A 25,198-nucleotide genomic window follows, 5' to 3' on the forward strand; every position below is an offset into this window, starting at 1 on the left:
GATACAATGTACATATGGTAAAATGCATAGTTCTTAAGTATACAGTTTGATGAGTTTTGACAAATGTATATATCCATGAGACCATCACCCAATTCAAGATAGAGGATGCTTTCATCACCCCAGAATGTTCCCTCATGCTCCTTTTATAGACAATTCCTGCCCCCATTCTGACTGTTAGCACTATATATTAGAATTACGTGTCCTGAATTTCATAAAAGTAGAATAGCACAGTATGTACTTTTGTGGCTAGCTTCTTTCCCACAATGTTTCTGAGATTCACTCATGTTGTTGTATCAAGTTTGTTTTTATGGGGACTTTCCTGGTGGCACAGCAGTTAAGAATCCGCCTGCTGGGGTTTCCCTGGTGGTGCAGTGGTTAAGAATCCTCCTGCCAATGCAGGGGATACGGGTTCGAGCCCTGGTCCGGGAAGACCCCACATGCTGTGGAGCAACTGAGCCCGTGTGTCACAACTACTGAGCCTGTGCTCTAGAGCCTATGAGCCACAACTACTGAGCCCATGTGCCACAACTACTGAAGCCCACGCACCTAGAGCCCGTGCTCCACAACAAGACAAGCCTCTGCAATGAGAAGCCTGTGCACCACAACAAAGAGTAGCCCCCGCTAGCCGCAACTGGAGAAAGCCCCGCGCAGTAACGAAGACCCAACACAGCCAAAAATAAATAAAATTAAAAAAAAAAAGTTTGTTTTTATTGCTGAGTAGCATTCCACTGTATAGATATATCACAATTCACTTATCCATCATCCTGTTCATGGGCATTTGGACTGTTTCTAGTTTTTGACTATTACGAATAAGTTGTTATGAACATTCATAACAACTATGAATGTTGGATACATGCTATGATTTCTCTTGGATAAATCCCTAGGGGTGGAATTGTTGGGTCCTGTGGAAGATGTATGTTTACTTTTAGTAGAACTGCCAAACAGTTTTCTAAAGTGGTTGTATTATTTTTGTATTGCCATCAGCAACGTTTTGAGTTCCAGGGCTCCACATCCTTGCTAATATTTGGTATTGTTAGTCTTTTTAATTTTAGACGTTTCCAAGTATTGGATTTGGATAAACCACAGAGGTCATTCTAGTTCAACCTCTCATCAAACACAAAATCCCTTCCATAGCATTTCTGCAGAAGGCAAACCAGCTACTTACTCTTTTAGTACTTTCAATGATGGGAAACTAATTCTCAACGAACACAGTGTTTTAAAACTATTAGATTACTCCTGACTCTCCTGAGCTTGACTGCTCTAGTAACTGCACCCTCACCTCACTTAGCGTCCTCTCTATATATGACCTCTAATCATCCTCCCACTCTTATTTAGTGAACACTACGTCTTAGGAAAACACCATTCAGTTGTCTGTAAGCCCCAATGCAATCTCTCTCATGTTTCACTCTCATCCACAATTAACATTCCAAATATTCTGTTAAATTCAAGATTCAGTTTTACAATAAGCAAAAGCATTACTGTTAAATGTGTAATATTATAGTCACATTATACATTTTAAAAGGCTTATGGGCTACTCAGAGTATCCAATCATTATAGTAAAGTTATTTCTGTGGGAAAATATATTCGGTGGTAGCACATGCCCAAAAGGAAGCAGAGAGGCATTGGAAACAAATGCCCTCTTTCCCTTCTCATGACAGCTGCTGACAGAATGAGGAAAAGTTTCAAGGGCAGAATGAAAGCGGAGTGAGAGAAGTCTAAAGAATGTCAAATATATATGTAGAGACTGGGGGACAAAAAGAAATGGGTGTGGGTAACATCCTTGAACCCACTCTCAAAGAGAATATATAGCTTCTATTCTCATCCAACAGGGAGCAAAACAAGAAGTTTCCTGCCAGTCCATGGAACCTGCTTGTTAAACAATAGCTGCCCAGCATAAGGGAAGAAGTGAAGCTTAGCAAGTAAGCCTGTTCCAACCCAAAGTACAACTGGGCAGGTCTTGAAAATCTAACTGGTGGTTTTAATAACATATGGTCCACTAAAAATTACTTCTGATATTTTCCAGAGTTCTGAAACTTCAAAACTTTATTCTGATATTCACAAAATGGGAAAGCTACTTTATATAAAAAATCTTATGGTATCTCAAAAATCTCAAAGCAGTCAGATGCTGATCTATCAATCATCCACATTTTGTAATGATTATAAATACTCCTTCTATATCCACCAAGCACTAAAAACATAAAGAAGACATATATACTATGTATTTCAAGTAATTTTATATAAGAAAAGTATACAAGAACTAACCTTGACCAGAAGTTCAGTTACTTCATAATGACCATAGGAACAGGCATTGTGCAGGGGCACCAGATCACTACAATACGAGAAGGGGGAAAACCCTGTGTTATTACAGATTCCCTAGGCTTTAGTTTCTTTAATTTTAATTAAATTTACGCAAATTTAACTAGCAAATAGCTTATGTGACCTTCTAACAAAAGTGTATAAAACTTAATAATATCTATTTGAACCCTAAGTCCTAACAATTCTAATGCCCAAGTCTCTTTCAAATCCACCCCCCCACCCCTGCCCCCACTGTTACTGCCATCCCCTTAGTTTGGGCCTTGTTTATTCCTCCCTGTACTACTGAAACGGGCCCCACTTCAATTTAGCCTCCAAGCTATAGCCAGATTTTTCTAAAAGGTAAATCTGATATGGTTAGTCCTCGTTTTCATGTCCTTCATTGCTACTTCCTTGCTTTCAAATGATGGTTCCAACTGTTTAGCCTGGCATACAATGATCTGACTCTCTAGCCTTACCCTTCGATAACGGTATGCTAAACCACTTAAAGTTCCCTGAACTCCATAGTATCCCCTGGGTGTAATGGGATAGACTTCCCTCCCTTCTGACTTCTACACATCTTTTCCAAACTCAGAGCTCAAACACTGGCTCTTCTTTGAAACTTTTTTTTTAAAGATTCTGTAAGGTAAATTGCTATATTCCTTAATATAAAACCCAATTCCTTCATGACGGCAATGGAGGAAGAACTTTCTATACAGGAAGGTACAGCAGAACCTTAAAATCCTGAATTGTATCTGTAAGCTGCTCCTCCTTGGGAATCACTCACTAATCACCACAGACATCATCATGATGGCCACTGCTGAGGGATGGCCACCGCTGAGTGATGGCCACCCAAGGCTTAGTCTTTGGTTCTATCAGTCCTCTCTGTAGAGGCTCATGGCTTTCCTCACCATTTTGATTATGATTTCTTACTTACCTGAGCACCAATTTCATTCCCAACTATCTACTAGCTACCTCTACCCGAATTCCCATCATCATCTCATAAAACCAAGACTTCTAAAAGTGAACGCAATGTTTTCCCCCTCCAAAGTAATTAATTTTCTCTACTGGATTTCAGTATGTGTATCATTGGGTCTCACTCATTCAGCTTCAGAATATGAAATGTAATAATCTCTACTATTCTCCCTCATCACATCCAGATATTCAACAAACCTTAACCATTCTTACACTGTAATATCTCTTGCATCTGTGCCTTCTTTTTATTTCCATTTCCTCTGCCACTACTATTGCAGATCTCATTACGCCTGAATCTCTACAATGCTCACTCTCCTAACTGCTCTTTTTGCCTCTAGTCTCCTTCTTCAATCTACCCTACACATTGCTGCCAGAGTGTGTTTCCTAAAACTCCTCTTTTCATAAAACTCCTCCTTTAGAAGAATCATTCCCCTTGCTTAAGATACTTCAACAGCTATTGTGGCTCACAGAATCAAGCTTGAATTCCTCAGGCTAGAATACCAAGTTCTTTAAAAGCTGGTTCTTACCTATTTCTCCAACCCTAACCTTTACTTCTCTCCTATATTAATCATAAGCTTCAGCCACGTTGGTCTAGTCATTGTTTCTTAAGATATGCTGCAGTATCTGTTGTAGCACCTTCCCTCACATCAATTCTCTTGCACAGAGTGATGTTTCCTAAACTCTCTGCTTTCTTGAACTAAGTCCAGGTCAAGTATCACCTCCTCCTGAAGGATTTCTCAACCACTACAGCCAGCACTGAGCATTCCCTCCTAAGAACTCCTGTAAGTGCTATCCCTTTCTATTTATCACCTCACACTTAGTAGAGAACTTATACTGTTAGGTATCTTTTCATGCCTCCTAGAGTACAGTGTAAGCCCTATGGGTGGTGGCCTTAAGGTTTTATAATTCCCTGTGCTCTCAGAGCAATCTGCATATTATAAAAGCTCAATAAATGTTTTATGCTGTTTAGTAAAAAATATGATTTTTACAAGATTACAGAGATTATCATAAGGACAGTAACATTTAAAAAATCCTTTTTGTTTAAATGCTTATTTACCCTTTATCTTTAGCATGAACATCAGCTCCATGTTGCAACAATAGCTGTACTATCTTTACTCTGTTGTAACCTGCTGCCAAATGCAATGGAGTTGACTGAAATGTTAAACAGACAAATTAATGAAATTCAATAGCTAAAAAATATGCATGAAAAATCCAAATATAAAACCAGAAATCCAGAAAAACCTTTATAACTTCATCGTCTAAATAACAGTAATAATCTGGTTTTACAAAATCCAACATATATACCGAAGGCATAATATAAAAGTTTATAAGTTCACTATTGCAAATAGGAAGCTACCAAAATGTTTATTATTAACAAAGTTTTACTAAGGTTAAGAATTAATCCAAATTATTGCTTAAAAGAAAATATCAGCATTTTCATCAAATGTTTTAAGTTAAAAGATAAACACAATTTCATGTTACCAGGAGATGCACACAAACTTAGTTGCAAAAGGAAGTACCTTTCTGCCATCACTTGCATGGCAGTTGACATTTAATGGTGTAAGCAGAGCCATCATTTTTTCCTCATTGCCACTCCTAGCATACAAAAAAATGTATTAGCAATTTGTATTCTTTATCAGATCCTATCTGGAGACATGTATGTGACCATTAAAAAAAAATTCATTCTCTTTTAGAGTTTGCTTATTGTAAAAAAAATAAAATTAAATTAAAAAATTAAACGGTGAAATATTTATGGTACATGTTTATAACACTCGTACACACCTGGCACTTTCCAAGAGTTCATCTTTCTTATATTCACCTGTGAATTAGGGGAAGAAAAAAAAAGCAGAAATTAAAAAAAAATAAATTACAAAAGTAATGTCAGTTTTATGCATAAAGATGCTCAGTGAACTGTATTTAAAGTAGAAAAAATTGGAAATAAATTTCCAATAAATGGAAAATAATCAACAGAATACTATGCAGTTTAAAAATATTTATATGAAGACAGACAGAATACCTTTGTTATGAAAGTGAAAAAAAAAGATTCCATGTTATATAATGAAACATGACCGCAACTATATGAAAACAATATGCACAGAAAGGAAAGCCAAGAAGGAAATAAATCAAAATTTTAACAAAGTTTGTCTTAGGGGGTAGGTTATGGGTAACCTTTTCCATTTCTCTTTTACTCCTCAAATTTCATAAAACCAATGTTATTTGTTTAACAGACAAAATGCATTCACAACTTCATTCAAAATCAAAACAAAACAAAATCCAATATAAAAATATAACAATATCACAGAAATTACAAAAGATACTCTACAGCATCACCAATGGAACATAATCATTAACATTTTTATGAATCCAGAAGATTTTTCTACACTAAAATTGTTTATTACAATGCTGCTTTAAATATATACAAATAGGGCTTCCCTGGTAGCGCAGTGGTTAAGAATCCACCAGCCAATGAAGGGGACATGGGTTCGAGCCCTGGTCCGGGAAGATCCCACATGCCACGGAGCAACTAAGCCCGTGCGCCACAACTACTGAGCCTGCTCTCTAGAGCCTGCGAGCCACAACTACTGAAGCCCGCGTGCCTAGAGCCCATGCTCCGCAACAAGAGAAGCCACCGCAATGAGAAGCCCATGTACCGCAACGAAGAGTAGCCACTGCTCGCTGTAACCAAAGAAAAGCCCGCACGCAGCAATGAAGACCCAACGCAGCCAAAAATAAATAAATAAAATTAAAAATATATATATATATATACACACAAAAACAGGACTAAATAAACTCCTTATGCCTATAGCCTTTATATTTACAAATGAATACAGGCAAAAACTTTAAAATCGATACAATTTAAATTAACATAATTAAGTGTTTATTTGCTTAAACAAAATCCTAACTGGTGTCCACAATATGAATTGTATATTGATTGCTGTGCAAGGCTTATTTTGAGCCCCAAGATTTTTTAAAAAGGTAAAAATAGGGAATAGCATGGAATAGGGAAGGACGAAATGAACACTGAATTGTTGGTTACAATAGCTCACTTTTCTAGAACTCTTTTGGGGGACTAGTCTAAATTTTCTCAGTAATACCAGAAGAAATATCACAAAGCCCAAGCACAAAAGCTCACAGCAGAGCCCCTCAAGCTCTTGACTATTAGACATAATTCTAATGGTGATCACACGGTAGATAAGAATCCAAAAAATAATACGGCAGAGAGTTGCTTCAGAGGAAATACTCTGATAAGGGAGAAAATATGTGAAGTAGATACTACCACTCAAAAAAGCCTGACAGTCTAAAATAAACCTAAACCTAGGGACCACAGCCTTATATATCTTAATATGTTCCAAGCACATGAATATGTTCCAGTAGAACACAATAACTGTCACTCTTCATGGTACTGAAATTGATGTGCCCAGAATTCTCTGTTTAGAAAAGCAAGAGAATGATTACTAACACACAATTATCTACCACCCCTGCCCCCAATAAGGCAGGAATCACAAATTTAAAAGCTAATTAAAAAAAAAAAACAAAACTTTACCTTCCTTAGACAAGAATCAAATGCCAACTGTTCAGATGCAAAAAAGAATAGCAACTGAACTGATACTATTAAAAAAATCTCATTGAGTTCATTAACTGACTGTTTACCTAGCAAGCTCCTTCTTTATATTCTTCTCAGAATACCCAAAGAGAGTATGTAGACTTACCAGTCAGCACTGCTTTGGCAGACGGGTCTGCTAAATCCAATGCTGTCCTTCCATCTGTATTTCGAATGGTTGGCTCAGCTCCATGCTGTAAGAGCACTGAAAAACAGCAACACTACCTTTCAAGATGGTAATTGTGACAATTTGATTTTAATAAATCATTTTCTCAAAAATTCTGGTCCAGAAGTCTCAAAGTAATTTAAAGACTTTTTATATCCTGATAGTATGGTAAATGTTATATTTTAAAGATAAGAATATATAAAATATTCCATTATTTAATGTATTAGACACATTTATCTCCCCTAAGCTCAATGTCAGATTTTCCTTTGCTAAACAAGTGACTAAGGACAGATAAAGAACTAAAAGGCAAGTTTACCTGAAAGCTTGTTTTCTGTTTTCTCATACCAAATAAACACTGCCTAGAAAGATTACTCTATAATAACAAAAATGAAATTTCTAAAGCTGTGAATAGCCCAGGAATAGGGATCTGCGGGATTAAAAAAAAAAAGAAAGAAAAAGAAAAAACCACTCTGTAGAGTTAACAAACCCCCAATCAAAACTGCTACATTACAACCCAAAAAGCATAAAAAGACCTGTGCTATACTCTACATACTGTTATTTGGTTACATAAAGATATTCCATCACACTCTATAAATAGGGAGCTGGGGAAAGACAGGCAAATACATGCAGAAAGGGAAGCTCAGCTCCTGTTCCTTTATAGGGTTAATGTTCATTCCACTGTACTCCTATCTCTAACAGTGATGTCCAATAGAAATACAATGTGAGCCACATATGTAATTTAAAATTTTCTAGCAGCCAGATTATAAAAATAAAAAAGAAACAGGTTAATTTTAACATATTTTATTTAATCCAATATACCCCAAATATTGTCATTTCAATATTTACATTTATATTGTAAGCAATATAAAATTGAGATATTTTGCATTCCTTTTCTTTGTACTAATCTTTGAAATCTGGTATGTATTTTCCCCTTACAGTACATCACAATTTGAACTAGCCACATTACAAGTCTTCAACTACCATACTGGACAGTGCAGATCTATAACTATATTTGGAAAACCCTACATTATTAAAGCTAATTATTTATATGCCTGAAACTCAGGTACCAGAAAAGGATTCTGAGCAGAGGGCAGATAACACAAAGGACAAAAACCACCAAAAAAAGATAACACACAGGAAAGGAGAACTGGACAGAGGTTACTAGGTAATCCTTTTCTTATCTTTATAAATTACCTAACCTAATTTAAACTAAGCTCATGACTTCAGTATAAAGTGATTTGGGTTGGTGGAGGGGGTGGGAGAGAGAGAAAGAACAATTTAAGTCTAGCATAGAGCCCCTAGACTTTTCCTAGTGCACAGAACTGGTTTTCTATCTGTCTCAAGGATTTCCAGTGTCCCTGTTTTGCATCAGGAAATAGAGGTAAGGTAGCAGTCCAAAATCTCTGACTCTGTTAAGCTCAGAAAAGTCAATACCGGGTTAATGACAATTCTCAAATAAGCAGACTTCTCACGTATAATTTTCTGTCAGTGATCAATCTGTTAGGCAAATCCTATTTCATTCATTAAAGTATCCTAAATGACTGACAGTTTTTCCTTCAAATGCTTCTTTACTTATCCTGCCATTTCTACTCTCCTACAACCACCCTAGAGTTCATGCCTTCATCATTTCTCATCTGCATTATTCTATAGCTTCCTAGCTAGTCTCCCTAATGCCGTCCTTTCTACTCAGTCCTCTACCAGATCACTCTTTCTAAAATATACTGCTCTCACCACACTGCCCCTCCTTAAAAGTTATCAATGATTCCAAACTATCTACATAACAATATCAAGCTCCTTACTCTGGAATCCAAAGCTCCTTATAAAGAAGTCACTACCTACCTTTTTGACCTTTCTCCCCAGTACTTCCTGGGAAGACTCAGGAAGGAGTGACTCAACTCCAGCCCAGTCACTGCACTCATTACCCTCTAACACTCTGTTCACTTCCACCATGCCTTCATCTGGTTCTTTGTGTGTGTTATTCCCAAGAGAATCCATATTTCTAGAGAAGAGAAATTCTGTACTACTCTATTCTCTAAGATATTTAAGCTCAGTACCACATACAAAAAGACACTCAGTAAACAGTGGCTGGATTAATCACGAAATGTTCTTCAATATTTAAATTCAGCCTGGCAGAATCTGATCACATTAACAAATGAATTCAATTAAGATTCAGAATAGTTACAAACTATTTCAGAAAAATTCTGGAATGTAAACAGTCTTACCAATGCAAACATCAATCTTTCCTTTAATTGCAGCTTCATGGAGAGGAGTATAATTCCAATTATCACGAGCATTTGGGTCTGCACCATGTCGCAAGAGGAGATTGACTACTTCAGCGTGACCAAAAGAGCATGCATTATGAAGAGGAATAAGCCCCCCATCATCACGTGCTTGGACATTTGCACCATTCTGAAGCAAATATTCAACTACATCTTTCCGTCCGAAACCTAGAAGAAAACAAATTATACAATTTAAGTTCTCCAAAGGAAATATATCAAATTAGAATCAATAAGTACAAGCCATGCTAAAATGTTTCTGGATGCAAAACAGTAACAGATTCAAGAATTCATTGATGAAATATATCACTAACTAATCTTAATGAGAAGGTCAAAGGGTCTCTCCAATGCATTAGGTAGTACTACTACTAACTTCAGAGGAAGGTTATGAAATTAGTGACTGAAAGCCCAAAGTTCAAACATTTCCCACTCTACAATAGCATTCCTAATTGCAAATAACGAGTTCTGCATATTTTGTGTGCAGACATTTTCAAGTATTCAAAGTATATACTAACCAACTCTTGCTAGAATCCCTTTCCCACATGTATCTCATAAAATGTTTCTATCGAACTGGGGGACTATGAGACAGCAACAAAAATGTTTGTATTTGTCTATGTAGTGAAGATAGAGAGAGGTAATACTAGGCAGAAGTGTGATATGAGGTGTCTTCAAAGGAGCCCCTACTTTGCCACTTGCACAACACAAGCAACTTCTGCCTAGGCAGGAGGCCTTCTTTAGAAACCCATGTCCCACAGTTCTGCTGCAATTGCCCCCGTAAGGAAAAAACCAAAAAAGTCTGACAACTCATTTATACTGGTTAATAGATTTAGTACCAATGAGTTTCAATCTTTTACCATTCCCACATAACAGCACCTAAAGTCTTCTTACAGTTAATAGTGAGAAGAAAAGGATTTCAGGCATATGTTAAAGCAGATGGGGAGATATACCTGTGTATTGGGAGAGAGAGAAAAGACCTTTACATTCATCTGAAATTTTATCAGAATATTCTTAAAACCACCAAGCCTGAATGTAGTCCTTCTAAGAAGACCAGAGTGGAGTTTAATGAGAAAGCAACGACATACAATCTTTCCAAGGTGTATGTCTGAGGCTGGCCTGGCTGCAACTGAGGGAAGAGTTAGATGACTGAAGAGACTAACTGTTTTGTTTTGTTTTGTCTAAATATTCTAAGCTCTATGTCACAGAGGTGGGTGTCTTTGATACTCCCTATTCTCGATCTTTGATTCTCCCTACCCTCAAAGAGTTTACAATTTAGGATGTGGAAAAACAGTAATCTCAATATACTATAACTGTCATAAAAGAGGTATATAGAAAATGTTACTAGAACTCAAAGAAGAGAATACCTAATTGGGGGAAAGCAGAGAACAGGAAGGACTATCCCAAAGGAGAGTCCAGTGATGACATGTGAGCTGAAGGCTTACAGAAAAATGAAGGGATCATTAGGAAAATGAGAGGAGAGAAGTGAGGTGAGGAGAAAAGAGATAGGGAGTGGGAAAAAGCTAAGCAAGGAAAGAGCACTGCAGTTGAAGCAGAAGAAAAAAAATGTACACAGGCATCGAAGTGTGAAAGAGCTAATCATTCATAGTAGCCAGGACACAGAATGCCCAAGTAGGCAGAAGCCAGATGAGGAAGAACCTTACAAGCCACACTAAGGTGGTGTATGGATTTTGTCCTATAGACTAGTGTTTTTCAAGCTGCTTTCAGGCAATAGATTTAATGCAATTTTTTTTTGCCTTTAAAAAAATTGAGATATAATTGACATTTAAGGTTATATTAGTTTCAAGTGCACAACATAATGATTTGGTATTTGTATATACTGCAAAATGGACACCACAATACGTCTAGTTAACATCTATCACCACGCATAGTTAAAATTTTTTTTTCTTGTGATGAGAACTTTTAAGATCTATTCTCTTAGCAACTTTCAAATATATAATACAGTATTATTAACTATAGTCATCATGCTGTACATTTCATCCCCAGGACTTAGTTTCACATAACATAATGCCCTCAAAGTCCATTCATGTTGCTGCAAATGGAAGATTCTTTTTTTTTTTTTTTTTACAGCTGAATCATATTCCATTGTGTATATACACCTCAGTTTCTTTATCCATTCATCCCTTGATAGACACTTTAAGTTTTTTCCCATGTCTTGGCTATTGTAAATAATGCTGCAGTGGCACTATTTACAACAGCCAAGACATGGACGCAACCTAAATGTCCATGGACAGATGAATGGATAAGACAAATACCATATGATATCACTTATATGTGGAATCTAAAATATGATACAAATGAACTTATTTATAAAACAGAAACAGACTCACAGACATAGAAAACAAGCTTATGGTTACCAAAGGGGAAATGGGGTGTGTGTGTGTGTGTGTGTGTGTGTGTGTGTGTGTGTGTGTGTGTGTGTGAGAGAGAGAGAGACAGATTAGGAGTTTGTGATTAGCAGATACAAACTACTACATATAAAACAGATAAATAACAAGGTCCTACTGTATAGCACAGGGAACTTAATTCAATATGTTGTAATAAACACAATAGAAAAGAATATGAAAAAGAATCTATATACATATACACACACACACATATATAAAACTGAATCACTTTGCAATAACCAGAAACTAACACATTCTAAATTAACTATACTTCAATTAAAAAAAAAAGAAAGAAAAAAAGAAAGAAAAAGAATGCTGCAGTGAACATGGGGGCGCACAAGCCTTTTTGAGTTAGCATTTTCTAATGAAATCCTATATAAAATTCCGACATGTGTCTCGTTCACTGCAAAAATACCCAATGCCTGGTACATAGCTGGCACTCATAAAGTTGCAAATTAACTGAATTCAGTTTAAAATAATACTATTCAGGTTGAATCTGCTGCCTTCTCCTTCACAAAGACCCAAAGGAAATTATCCCCCTATTCCAGAGGCATCGTGTAGAAACAGTATGAAAAATACTGCTATATAACACATCAATGGTCACTGAAGGACAAGCAAATACCTACTAATATATTGTATATTTTAAAACCCTGTTTTGCATCTTCCTTAAAAAAAAAAAAAACTAATAACATGCTAGAAATCAACTCCTATCAGCACACATTTTATTGATTGCAAGTACCAAAATTTAACAAGTTCCTTTCTCATGAATAGTTAGGTTATGTCTAATCTTTTGCTACTGCACACAATGTTGCCAGGAGTAACTGAAGACAGAAGAGAAAACTGACAGTATCTGGCAACTTCTTTAAATTGGGGAAAAGAGATGACTATCAGATGTCTGAGACACAAAGTAAAACAGGATGTTTTGTGAGATAAGATTATTTGTTTTTGGAAATGCTTAGTTTCAGGAACAAATGCCCAGTAAGTAGAAGGTTCTGTGGATTTTGAACTAAGAAAATTAGTATGAGCTAGCAACTGACATTTTGAAGTCCTGACCGTAAAGATGGTGTTTGAAGCCATGCAAGAAAATGAGTGAAGTTGACTACAGAGCACTACTAGTTTTCTGTTCTGTTGAAAGAAGTGTATTTTCTATCAAAGATCAATCCCTTCTCACCCTTACACTGAGGCCTTGCTCACCTTCTCAAGGTCTTCCCACTCACATCAGTCTCTCCCTCTCTACCAGATCATTCCCAGCAGTATGTAAGCATGTTCCATATCTTCCGTTTTATTAAAAACATTCTCCCTGAATTTACTTTTCCATTTCTCTGCTCCCCTGCATATTCAAACCTCTAAGGATTGTCACCAATTCTCTCATTTATTCTTCTCCCAAATCCAGTCTGGCTTCTTCCTTACAACTGCTTTCATCAAGGCCACTTACAATCTCCATGTTGCCAAACCCAAAAGACACATGTCTGTCCTCATCTGACTAGACCTCTCAGCAACATTCGACAACTGACTACTCCCTCCCTTGTGAAACATTTCTCCGAGTTTCCATGACATCACACATCCTGGGTTTTCCTTGTCTCATCTGTTCATTTAACAAATAATCAGGCAATATCAACCATGTAATGGATGCTTTTCTGGGTGCCTGGGACATACTAGTGTACAAAACAGACCAAATCTCCGCCTTTGAGGAACTTCTATGGAGGTGGGGGAGATGAACAACAAATGCACAAAATGAGTACGTTAGAAGGTAATTAGAGGTAGACTTCCCTGGTGGTCCAGTGGTTAAAATGCCACGCTCCCAATGCAGGGGGCCCAGGTTCGACCCCTGGTCAGGGAACTAGATCCCACATGCATGCTGCAACTAAGAGCCCGCATGCTGCAACCAAAGATACCGTGTGCTGCAATGAAGATCGGGCATAGCCAAATACATAAATAAATAAATGTTTTTTAAAAAAAGGTAATTAGAAAAAGAGTAGAATAAGAAGTGATCAGGGTGTGTGTATGGAGGGGGTCATAAAGTGGAACAGGGAGGTCATCATAGGCCTTACTGAGATGGTGACATTTGATCAAAGACCTGAAAGAGAGAGTGTTAGCCCTAGTGACCAACAATTAGAAGGCCAGAGTAAATGAAGCCAAGTGAGAAAGCGGTAGCATAGCAGGAGATGAGGTTAGAAGTAATGAGGACCAGCTAGAGAGGCTTGAGGACCACTGTAAGAACTGGCTTTTTTACTGTGGGGAAAAAGGGAGTGTCACTGCAGGGTTTTGAGCTGGTAAATTACATGATATGACTTATATTTGAAAAGTACCCTCTGGCTGTTGTGTTGAGACTAGATTTAAGGGGGTTTAGGATAGAAGTAGATGAGAGATTATGGTGGTTTGGACCATAATGTGGTGGAACTTGTCAGAATATTACATAACAGATTCTGGGTACTCTGAAGGTAGAGCCTGCACAGTTTGCTCACAGATTGGACGTGGGGTGAGAGTAAGAGTGAGGAGGTTAAGAGAGGGAAGGGGCGAGAGCGGAGTCATGGATGACTCCAAGGTTTTCGGACTAAGAAACGGAGTGGTGGAGTTGGCATCAACTCAGATGGGGAAGGCTGCAGACAAAATACGTTCATGGCAAAAGATGAGGAATTCAAGTTTTGGACATGTCCTACTTCCCTGGGGGCTTCTTGCTTATTCCACCCAATTTTTAATGCCAGGATTCCTCAAGACTCAGTTCTCTACCCTCTTTTCCCTCTTAGATGATCACATCTTCTCCTATGGCTTTAAGCACCACATAGATACACAACCCGCAAATTTAAATCTCCAGTCTAGACTTTTCACCTGAATTCCAGACTGTTTACTGGACATAGCTCCACCTCGGTATTTCAAAGGCATCTCAGATTCAACATGTTCCCTAACTTCTCTTCATTCCACCGACACTGCCCCAACCCACTGTCTCCAGCCTGAACTACTGCAAAAGTCTCCTTAATTGGGCCTCTCATTTATCATACCCCTGTTTAAAATAGTTCACTGGCTTCCCACTGCTGCTTAGAATAAAATTCAATCACACTTGGGTGGCCTACAAGGTCTGCTGCATGAACTGGCCGTTACCGCCTTCTCAAACTTCATTTCATACCACTCTTCCCTTTCTGAGCTGTGATCCAGCTTTCTTTCAGTTCATCAAGTATGCCAACCTTACTTCAGTGGTACATGCTGCCTGTCTGCTTAGACTCCTCCCTTGCTCTTTGCATCCCTCATTTCTACTCATTGTCTAATCTGTTTAAATGTCTCCACCTTAAGAAGGCCATCCCTGAGCATTCTACCTACAGCAGACCATTCTACACACCCACATTCAATTCAGTTGGTTTTCCCCTCTCCTTCACTAGAATGCAAACTTCAGAAAAAAACACAGGAGTTTTTGTCTTTGTTGTTCACAGCAGTATCCTCTGGCACTTATTAAAACTTGTAATTACTGTTTAGTACTTATCTCCTGGACTCTCAAGTTCCATAAAAGGAGGATCAATGTCTATCTTAGTTCATCATTACTTCCCCAGTGTCCTTCACACTGCATGGCACATAGCAATTTGTTGATATTTGCTGAATTAATATATCATGGTATGAGAAAAGGAGACTGAGAAATAAAACTAAGAAAGAATGGCACTGCAGAAGCCACGAGGGAAAATTTCAAGGAGGGAAAGGCCAAATCTGCTGCCACTATGCTCTGGCCTGAATCTTCCTTACCACAGCCTGGGTACTGTTGATCACACTGTCCTCCCAAGTGAGCCACCCACAGCTGCCCCAGTCAATGGCTCTGCTATCCCAGCCACGCAGCACCCACCTGGAAGAAAAGCTTTTAAAAAAGACTTAGGAAAGTGAAATTAAGAAAACACTCCCGTTTACCATTGCAACAAAAAGAATAAAATACCTAGGAATAAACCTACCTAAGGAGACAAAAGACCTGTATGCAGAAAATTATAGGACACTGATGAAAGAAATTAAAGATGATACAAATAGATGGAGAGATATACCATGTTCTTGGATTGGAAGAATAAACATTGTGAAAATGACTCTGCTACCCAAAGCAATCTACAGATTCAATGCAATCCCTATCAAACTACCACTGGCATTTTTCACAGAACTAGAACAAAAAATTTCACAATTTGTATGGAAACACAAAAGACCCCGAATAGCCAAAGCAATCTTGAGAACGAAAAATGGAGCTGGAGGAATCAGGCTCCCTGACTTCAGACTATATTACAAAGCTACAGTAATCAAGACAGTTTGGTACTGGCACAAAAACAGAAATATAGATCAATGGAACAGGATAGAAAGCCCAGAGATAAGCCCACGCACATATGGTCACCTTATCTTTGATAAAGGAGGCAAGCATATACAGTGGAGAAAAGACAGCCTCTTCAATAAGTGGTGCTGGGAAAATTGGACAGGTACATGTAAAAGTATGAAATTAGAACACTCCCTAACACCATACACAAAAATAAACTCAAAATGGATTAAAGACCTAAGTGTAAGGCCAGACACTATCAAACTCTTAGAGGAAAACATAGGCAGAACACTGTATGACATAAGTCACAGCAAGATCCTTTTTGACCCAGGTCCTAGAGAAATGGAAATAAAAACACAAATAAACAAATGGGACCTAATGAAACTTAAAAGCTTTTGCACAGCAAAGGAAACCATAAACAAGACCAAAAGACAACCCTCAGAATGGGAGAAAATATTTGCAAATGAAGCAACGGACAAAGGATTAATCTCCAAGATTTACAAGCAGCTCATGCAGCTCAATAACAAAAAAACAAACAACCCAATCCAAAAATGGGCAGAAGACCTAAATAGACATTTCTCCAAAGAAGAGATACAGATTGCCAACAGACACATGAAAGAATGCTCAACATCATTAATCATTAGAGAAATGCAAATCAAAACTACAATGAGGTATCATCTCACACCGGTCAGAATGGCCATCATCAAAAAATCTAGAAACAATAAATGCTGGAGAGGGTGTGGAGAAAAGGGAACACTCTTGCACTGTTGGTGGGAATGTAAATTGATACAGCCACTATGGAGAACAGTATGGAGGTTCCTTAAAAAACTAAAAATAGAACTACCATATGACCCAGCAATCCCACTACTGGGCATATACCCTGAGAAAACCATAATTCAGAAAGAGTCATGTACCAAAATATTCATTGCAGCTCTGTTTACAATAGCCAGGACATGGAAGCAACCTAGGTGTCCATCATCGGATGAATGGATAAAGAAGATGTGGCACATATATACAATGGAATATTACTCAGCCATAAAAAGAAATGAAATGGAGGTGTTTGTAATGAGGTGGATGGAGTTAGAGTCTGTCATACAGAGTGAAGTAAGTCAGAAAGAGAAAAACAAATACAGTATGCTAACACATATATATGGAATCTAAGGGAAAAAAAAAAAAAAAAAAAAAGAGGTCATGAAGAACCTAGTGGCAAGATGGGAATAAAGACACAGACCTACTAGAGAATGGACTTGAGGATATGGGGAGGGGGAAGGGTGAGATGTGACAGGGTGAGAGAGTGTCATGGACATATATACACTACCAAATGTAAAATAGATAACTAGTGGGAAGCAGCCGCATAGCACAGGGAGATCAGCTCCGTGCTTTGTGACCACCTAGAGGGGTGGGATAGGGAGGGTGGGAGGGAGGGAGATGCAAGAGGGAAGAGATATGGCAACATATGTATATGTGTAACTGATTCACTTTGTTGTAAAGCAGAAGCTAGCACACCATTGTAAAGCAATTATACTTCAATAAAGATGTTTAAAAAAAAAAAAAAAAAAAAAGACTTAGGTTGGAGAGTAAGAGAAAAGGAATCAAAATAAAGAAAAATTAGTAAAGGTACCTCTTTCTTTGGAGAGTTACTTGATGTACCCAAGCACTTTGAGAAGGATCACTATTTCTTCAGTGGTAATCGACACATCTGAAGTAGTCAAAATGGCGACTCACAGAGTAACTTCCCAAAAAAGGAGTGTGAGGTGGGCATAGAAATAGGTGTAGTAGAACATCTAGTTGTTACAACAGATAGTGTCAATTAGGAAGATATCTGTTCTAAAGGATCAGTGATCAAGCTGAAGAAAGGTCAAGTGTAGCCTTTTGTTAAAGTACCATTGAGAAGAGAAGAGGGCTGCCTCAAACCAGAGTTGAAGAGAGAGAATCGATACTGATGTGTGTGACTAAACACTGAAATTGAAGTTTTAGCTAGGGAGGAGACCCGGGGAGAAAGGGTTAAGGTGATTTTATCTACATAGTTACCAACAGTCCAAGACACAGATGACTTCTACTTCAATAACTGTATCAACATGATTTCCTAGCCATTAAGAGGTCTGACATCCATCTGGAGACTGACTGACAGATCAGCATGTTTTCCAAGTCACAGTGTAAGAACTATACAATATGTGTGCAGAGGTCATGCTGCTATCCTGAGACAGTAGATAAGAGTCTGAGATTTTGAATGTTTGAAGCCACTTCTTGACATGAAAGGAATTATTTAGAGGGGGTCAGCAGGTAGCTATTTCAAATTTTAAAATCTTCTACTTTTGGAAGTTTGGTGAAACCTTAGCTTTAAATGGCTTCCCAATCTCTGAGGGCTAATTCTTGATAAAATCCCCATTCTTACGGTGTCAAGAATAGTTCAAAGCACTTCTGTTAAGTACTCATTTCTTGAAGAAAAAATAGTTTTGCAAGGTATATTCTGTTCATGCTCTCACTGGCCAGGTAAAACATGAATAGGCATATCCTTAGAGTCATGCCAATCTTCATATCCTAAGGATTTCTTTATAAAGGAAGCAGAAGCCTACAGTTAGCACTCATGGCTGCTCAGGATACACTGTGGTTTATTTTATAATTATGGAATAGCACTCATCTTTAAACATGAAAATCCTGATGAAATCATACACTGAGTTTGAATCCACTATAAAGCACTGACAGTGAAACAAAACAGGCTTATTTTGAAAGTAAATTTGCTGATCAATAAACTGTGTTACTTAATGGCAGGCATTGTCCCCTGTTCATTTCTGTTTACTGGACAAGGCCAGTATCTTGTATATAGGAGGACTTGATAAACATTTGTTTGGTGCATGGCTAATACTTTGTTGAAACAGTAAGCAAACGACCTCCACAGAAAATATGAAGTTAATGATTTGTGATGACTAAGAAAAGTAGTCTATTCAATTTCTCTTCTGTCAAATTTCATTACAGTCTAGACGCCATCAGTTTCAGCAGTCCCAGGAACTGTCTTGCCAACCATGACTATTGTTAACAGTATCATATTTTGCTGTTCTACTGGAAACATGCTTTCATCTGAATGGCTTCCAGAAAGCTGTGAAGCACTGGAAGTCACTACAGAGAAACCAACTTAGACTCTTAAGAAGTTTCATTGAGAGCCACCATCTCCCCCTTTTTACAGTCCAAAGGTGGAATGGGCCATTGATGATGCAGCTGGTCCAATATGAAATGACAGTGATGTCTTGCCAACCTAAAAGTAGGCTGGTGTCATGTAGGGCTTTGCCAGAAGGAAACATTCAGAAACAGAAAATGTCAACAAATGCCATGAAACAGAGAAGGCTCCTGTGGCCTAGGAGATGGGAATGTATAATCAAGCAGCCTTCAGCTTGACTTACACAGCCAGGACTCTTGTCAGATTTTTTTAAGGGATATCATTTTATACTTCTCATTCACTATTAACTTTAGTTTACTAAGATCCAGAAAAAGTACTTCCCACGTATATTTCTTGAGAATGAGGAACACAAGGGAGAAGGTTTTGCCTAGCTCAACTTGGGACAAATAATCTGGTCAGAGTGGGAGAAACTTGGAAAAGGATGCCATGGCCTCTGGGTTGATGAAATTCTGACAACCTGAATGCGGAAATACTGCACAAGTACTCCAGACTGGTTGTTACTGAAGTCAACTGCCTACCTCTAAATCCATCAAGTGCTGAGGAAAAAGGTATAACTCAAGTCTTGATAATATACTGGGAGATGTGATAAGTCAAAAAAAAATTCTGAATTCTTAAATAGACTGGTTTTTATTTGATACTGTGGTTTTCTACTGATGCAGAATTTAATTATTCCCCACAGCAAAAACCAATCCTAGAAACAAAAGTCTATAATTCTAGCCCTAGGTAAGAAATGTGGGTACATTCTGCGCATCTCCCATAATTATGACGGTGACCTACAGCCAAAAGAAGGAAATGCTTTCGAAACATTATTGGAGGTCTTCAATAGCACCATTTTGGGAAAGGATATCAATGGCAATCACAAAAGCTATTATATCTTTGGTAGCTGAGTTGTTAAAATCTTCAATTGGAAGAATCATTCCACTTTCTTATACCAGTCAGATTCTGACTTACTGGTCCAATTGCCTACCCTAAACAGAAATCCTTTCTACAACATCTCTGAAAGATGCCAATCCAACCACTGTTTGGAGACTTCCAGCCAATCCCACAGTTGAATAGATTGTTAAAGGCAGTCTGACTCCTTGTAACCTTTTACCTACTAGCCCCTAGTTTTGACTGCCAAGGCCAGAGGAGTCATATCCTCTCACTTTCTACTTGACTATCTTACACATATGTGAAGATAGCAACATTGTTTAACCTTAGTCTTCTTTCATCTCTAGAATAAGTAACTCTAGTTTTCATATCAGTTGCTTGTATAGTAAGTTCCAGATGCTCTAGTTCCATTTCCCTCTTTCAGGGAAAAACAAACAAACAAACAAAAAACCCCTCTTATATGCAATTCACATAATTGAATATAATAAAGTTAAGTCTGACTAGTCCAATGTATATGGCTGAGTAGCATACTACAAATACAGAACAGTAACAACACACTACAAAAACAAAACAAATGTTACCTTGTTTAACTAGAACTCTAACAATGCAAGTTCTTTTTAAACTTGTCATTCCCTAGCTACATACATATGTATCATCTCCTTTCCACCATCTCTATACCTGAATTCCTTGAACCTAATAAATTATTTTAAGTATTTTTCTACTGAATGATACCTCTGTGCACACTCCAAAGAATATTTAAGATTCTCAAGCCAGGGAATTCTATTCCTCCCAGCCCAGTCCCCCGAGTTCTAAGATTCTTGAGAATACTGTGTATTTCTTTCTTTGGCTATGATGGACAACAAGATGACTTTCTCCCAAAGATTCTGTCCCTCTTCATTTTTCAGAAATAAGTTCAGAAAAGCAATCTCCTTTACTGAGATCTGCTGTTTTCTAGGGGATTATACTGTCAAGAATTTCAGATGCTATTGCTTTTAGCAAAATTAGAGCTGTAGCCTTCCTACCACCAACCTGCCTCTACAAGTTTTGTAATGTGTCACAAAAAACTCATTCATATCCTCTGTGTGTGTGTGTGGGGGGGGGGGGATGTAGGTAGGGGGCTGGTGGCAGAGGGATTGAAGAGGGAACAATTTTTCTCGTAAGAAGTGACTTCTTAAAGCATGCTTATCTAAGAAATGTAATCTAGACCAATAATAGGAGAAAAGTTCCTGTTTATGTTGATTACTTTTTTCATTTGATAGAAGAACTTAACTCCTTTAGGACTGGCAATTGATTATTCCTTTAATTGAACTAAATATTTTAGATGAAAAGACACACCAAATTTTTTCTAATCTTTTCTATCGTGATTCATTTTACTTTTCGTTCCTGTTCCTTGGAAATCCAAACAAAAGGACAAAATCATGTCTACCCTACCCCCCAATAAAACCTCCAAGCTTTAATCGGCTTAAAAAAAAAATTTCCCTCCCATAGCTTACCCTATAATGTACAAACACAAGAAACTGCTTGGTCAGGCAGTTACAAAGTCCCACCTACATTGAGCTTCCAATAACTTGCTTACATGCATATTAACATAACGAATAACTCACCACCTACAAAGAGTTTATAAAATATATTCTCCACATATTAAGAAAAATGCAGCTGGATGCACTTATTTAAAAATTAAGAAAACAGGTTTTCTCTCATTAATCTAATAATAATTTAGATTGAATTTACCAAGCTAATTAAAAAAAAGTTTCTAATACAGCTGAGTTTAAATGCAGGGCTTTAAAGCTCTGATTTAATGCAGACTACTAGTAATTTTTATACCTTGACTTCTTAAGCTTATAACCTGTACCTGATAATTTGGGTAAATTGTGAGAGGTAAGTTGGTTCCTAAAATAAGTTTTCCATTTCAGTCTAAACAAACCACATGAAATCTATGTAAAAAGTACTTTGCAATGTTGGGAAAGAACTCAGGGTGGGATGGTTGGGAGGAAAAAGGTCAATAAGAAGCTAATCCATAATCTTAAGCCTCTAAATATTACTATTTTCAGATATGAACTCATTAATGCAACAAATTCTTGAAAGGTAGCAACTAAGATCTTCTTTGGTTATTTTTATCCCACAGATCAAGTGAACAGAATATAAGTAACACTACCCCTTGGATTACATATCGTTGGTTATGACGGTTTGCCAAATCAGTTATTTAAATGCTTTTACACGGACAAGCAGGACAATCCAAATTAGCTGAGGACAGGCAGCACTGATCATCAAAAATTTTAGGCAAAATGGCTAAACAGAAGATTAGACTTTGGTATTCTTCACCCTTCCCTTTCTGCTGCCCACAGGCTGTTTCTAGTTCTCCCACCGACGGTCCCCCAAACCTTCTCCCTTAAAAGGCTCCTCAATGGGAACCCAACAAATTTGTAATTGATGGAGAAAGCATACCTCCCAGTAGTATTTACATTTTAAAACAGGTACAGGTTAAAACAAACAAATCTCCCATGGGTAGAAAGTGTAAAAGCAATGTCTGTGAACAAGGAAATCTTTCTTATGCCCCTCTGCTCATCATTCCTACTCCAAGAAAACCAGAGTGCTTTAAAACATACCCTTCTGCTTTTGCAAAAAATAATTTTAAACAATCATGTAACGCACGAAGTGAAAAACCAGCATTATCGGAAGTATGAGACTCTATTCCCACTTTCAATAGTGCATGGCTCACTTGATACAGGTAATCACGATCCTTCCTCAAAGTGAAAAGTATAAATGCTTTATAGAAATAAGATGTAGATTAAAAAAAAAACGTAATTCAAACGATCTAAATCTCAGAATGAGGCGAGGTTAGCCCCAATTTAAATTCTAGATACAAGCTAGAGTACCTGCACCATCTTTCCTGTCATTCTACTACTTTCCACCCCAATTTGTACGAGTCTGGCAGAGATTACCCGCCCGCACACAACCTAAGTCAGGTATCAATTCTCCCAAACTTGACTCTTTCCAGTTCTAGTCTCCAGAAAACTTGCTAACGACTGCTACCCAGGTAAACCTACTAACGCTAATGTGTCAATGATTAAGCTGCTGCTCCTAAATCACATCCCTGCATTTTACAAAAGCATTAAGAACGTAACCCAAAGGCTTTTTAAGAGTTATAGTGGAACGTGCAAGAACGATAGATTTTGGAGATAACTGGCCTTTAACTCACAAGGCCTACTACCTCCCTACTCTTTCTAGTATGTAGAGGCCTTTTAGGGTAGTAAGACCGGAAGTTGGTACAGGTATTGTCGATACAAAACAAAGCAAAAAAGCCCAAACAAACAAAAAAACCCACAGCTTACAGTGAGTGCGGCACACTCGCCCCCTAGTCCCCTAGGGGACTCCTCAGTCCCCACTAGACGACATCGAGATGACCAGGACCGGAGTCCTAGGGGGGAAGGCCGGGGGCAGAGGAGCACTGTGTCTGGTTTCGGGCCTGCGAGCCGGGGTGCTCAGGTGGGGTCTGGGGGCGAGGCGAGGCGGCGCTGGCCCCGGTTACCTGCGGCGAAGTGGAGCGGGGTGGACTTCCTCCCCGCCGTGTCGCGGCTGTTCACCTTCTCTGTCGTCACCAGCCTCTTGACTCGCTCCACGTCCCCGTTGCGGCACGCCTCGAACAGCTCCCGGGCGGCCGGTTCCACGGCCTCGGCCGCCGCGCCCGCGCAGGCCGCGCCCCCGCCAGCGCAGCGGCGGCCCGACATGATCCTGGCCGCCGCCGCCGCCAGCAGCAGCGCCAGCAACGGCAGCAGGAGCCCCGGCCCCGCGAGCAGGAGGGCGAGGCCCCCCGGAGGAGAAGCGCTCAGGGCCCGGGCCGCTCGGATCCCTGCTGTCACCGGGCTCGGCGCAGTCCCATGGCCGCGCCGCCGCGCGCCCCTCGCTCGGCCTCGCGACCCCGGCTGCCCCGCGGCGGCGGCGGAGGCACCGCGAACCCGCCTTTCGACCCCCGAAGCGACGCGGAGGCGGAAGCTGGCAAGGCCTCTCCTGCCAGCTCCTCTGAGCCCTGGGAGCGCACGTGACGTCACGCTGCGCGTGCGCAGTGGTCGTAGAGGGCCGGGCAGGTTTCGGCGAGCGGGGCGGTGCGGAGGGGTTTGTGGGAAATGTGAGGCGAGAGCCTCCGGCTTTGGGAGGAGAGGGGGGGGCTTTGTCCCACCGCCATCTTTGTGGTGGGTTTTGCTGAAGTTGAGCGGCTCTCCTTATCGTCTTTCTTAAAGAATGGATTTCCTGATCTGAATTTCATTATTACACTGAAAAGAACTCTTGAAAGTTTTCCCCCGATCTTGCATATTATTTTGGACTTCTTTTGTGGAAAATTTCCATTTTTTCAGCTTCCACAATCCCTTTCTCCTGGGGGTTTCTTTTCTGTTTCGCTTGTTTGTTTGTACCCCCCCTCCCCAATCCCCACTGTCTCTTCCCTTCCCCCGCGACTGCTATTTTGCTGTTTCTTGTGGGCCACTTCTCGGAAATGAATGAGTTGCTTGATGGGAAGTTTGGATGAGCTGCCCCAAGATCATCTGAAGAAAATTAGGAAAGCAATGAAAGTTTGTTCCAATTCTAAATTAATGATTGAGAGGCATGGCTTAGATTAATTACTGTTTCCACAGTTATTAGTTGAGGACTAAATGAGGGACCCCTCGTAACTCCATATTATGCTGCTTTGGCTGAGGTATGGATATACTGGTGACAAAGTTCAGTGAGTTGCGATTTATTTATTTATTTTTTTTGCTATGAAAACAAGAAAAGCACATAATTAATTCTCACGCTTAAGGTAGTGATCAGCTGGGTTTCTTTAAAGATTTTTTTGGTGTGGACCATTTTTAAAGTCTTTTATTGAACTTGTTACAATATTGCTTCTGTTTTATGTTTTGGGTTTTTTTTGGCCAGAAGGCATGTGGGATCTTAGCTCCCCAACCTGGGATCGAACCCACACCCCCTGCATTGGAAGGTGAAGTCTTTTTTTTTCTTTTTTAATTAATTAATTAATTTATGTATTTATTTTTGGCTGAGTTGGGTCTTTGTTGCTGCGCCCGGGCTTTCTCTAGTTGCAGAGAGCGGGAGCTACTCTTCATTGCGGTGCGCAGGCTTCTCCTTGCGGAGCATGGGCTTCAGGCGCCTGGGCTTCAGTAGGTGTGGCTCGCGGGCTCTAG

General features: G+C 39.1%; 1 protein-coding gene across 1 annotated transcript in view; it reads right to left on the minus strand.

Annotated features, from left to right (window-relative positions):
- TNKS2 (tankyrase 2) overlaps positions 1 to 24,032 on the minus strand; it is a 64,202-nt gene extending 40,170 nt beyond the window's left edge. Inside the window, exons 1-7 of the mRNA XM_061172102.1 lie at positions 23,557 to 24,032; positions 9,257 to 9,481; positions 6,978 to 7,073; positions 5,050 to 5,086; positions 4,788 to 4,863; positions 4,325 to 4,419; positions 2,263 to 2,329 (exon numbers count right to left, since the gene is read on the minus strand). Coding sequence (XP_061028085.1) covers positions 2,263 to 2,329; positions 4,325 to 4,419; positions 4,788 to 4,863; positions 5,050 to 5,086; positions 6,978 to 7,073; positions 9,257 to 9,481; positions 23,557 to 23,755 — 795 coding nt within the window. The 5' untranslated portion in view covers positions 23,756 to 24,032. The remainder of the gene's footprint in view (positions 1 to 2,262; positions 2,330 to 4,324; positions 4,420 to 4,787; positions 4,864 to 5,049; positions 5,087 to 6,977; positions 7,074 to 9,256; positions 9,482 to 23,556) is intronic.
- Positions 24,033 to 25,198: the final 1,166 nt, after the last annotated feature.

This window comes from Eubalaena glacialis, chromosome 1 (genome assembly GCF_028564815.1).
Source record: "Eubalaena glacialis isolate mEubGla1 chromosome 1, mEubGla1.1.hap2.+ XY, whole genome shotgun sequence".
Taxonomy (NCBI): domain Eukaryota; kingdom Metazoa; phylum Chordata; class Mammalia; order Artiodactyla; family Balaenidae; genus Eubalaena; species Eubalaena glacialis.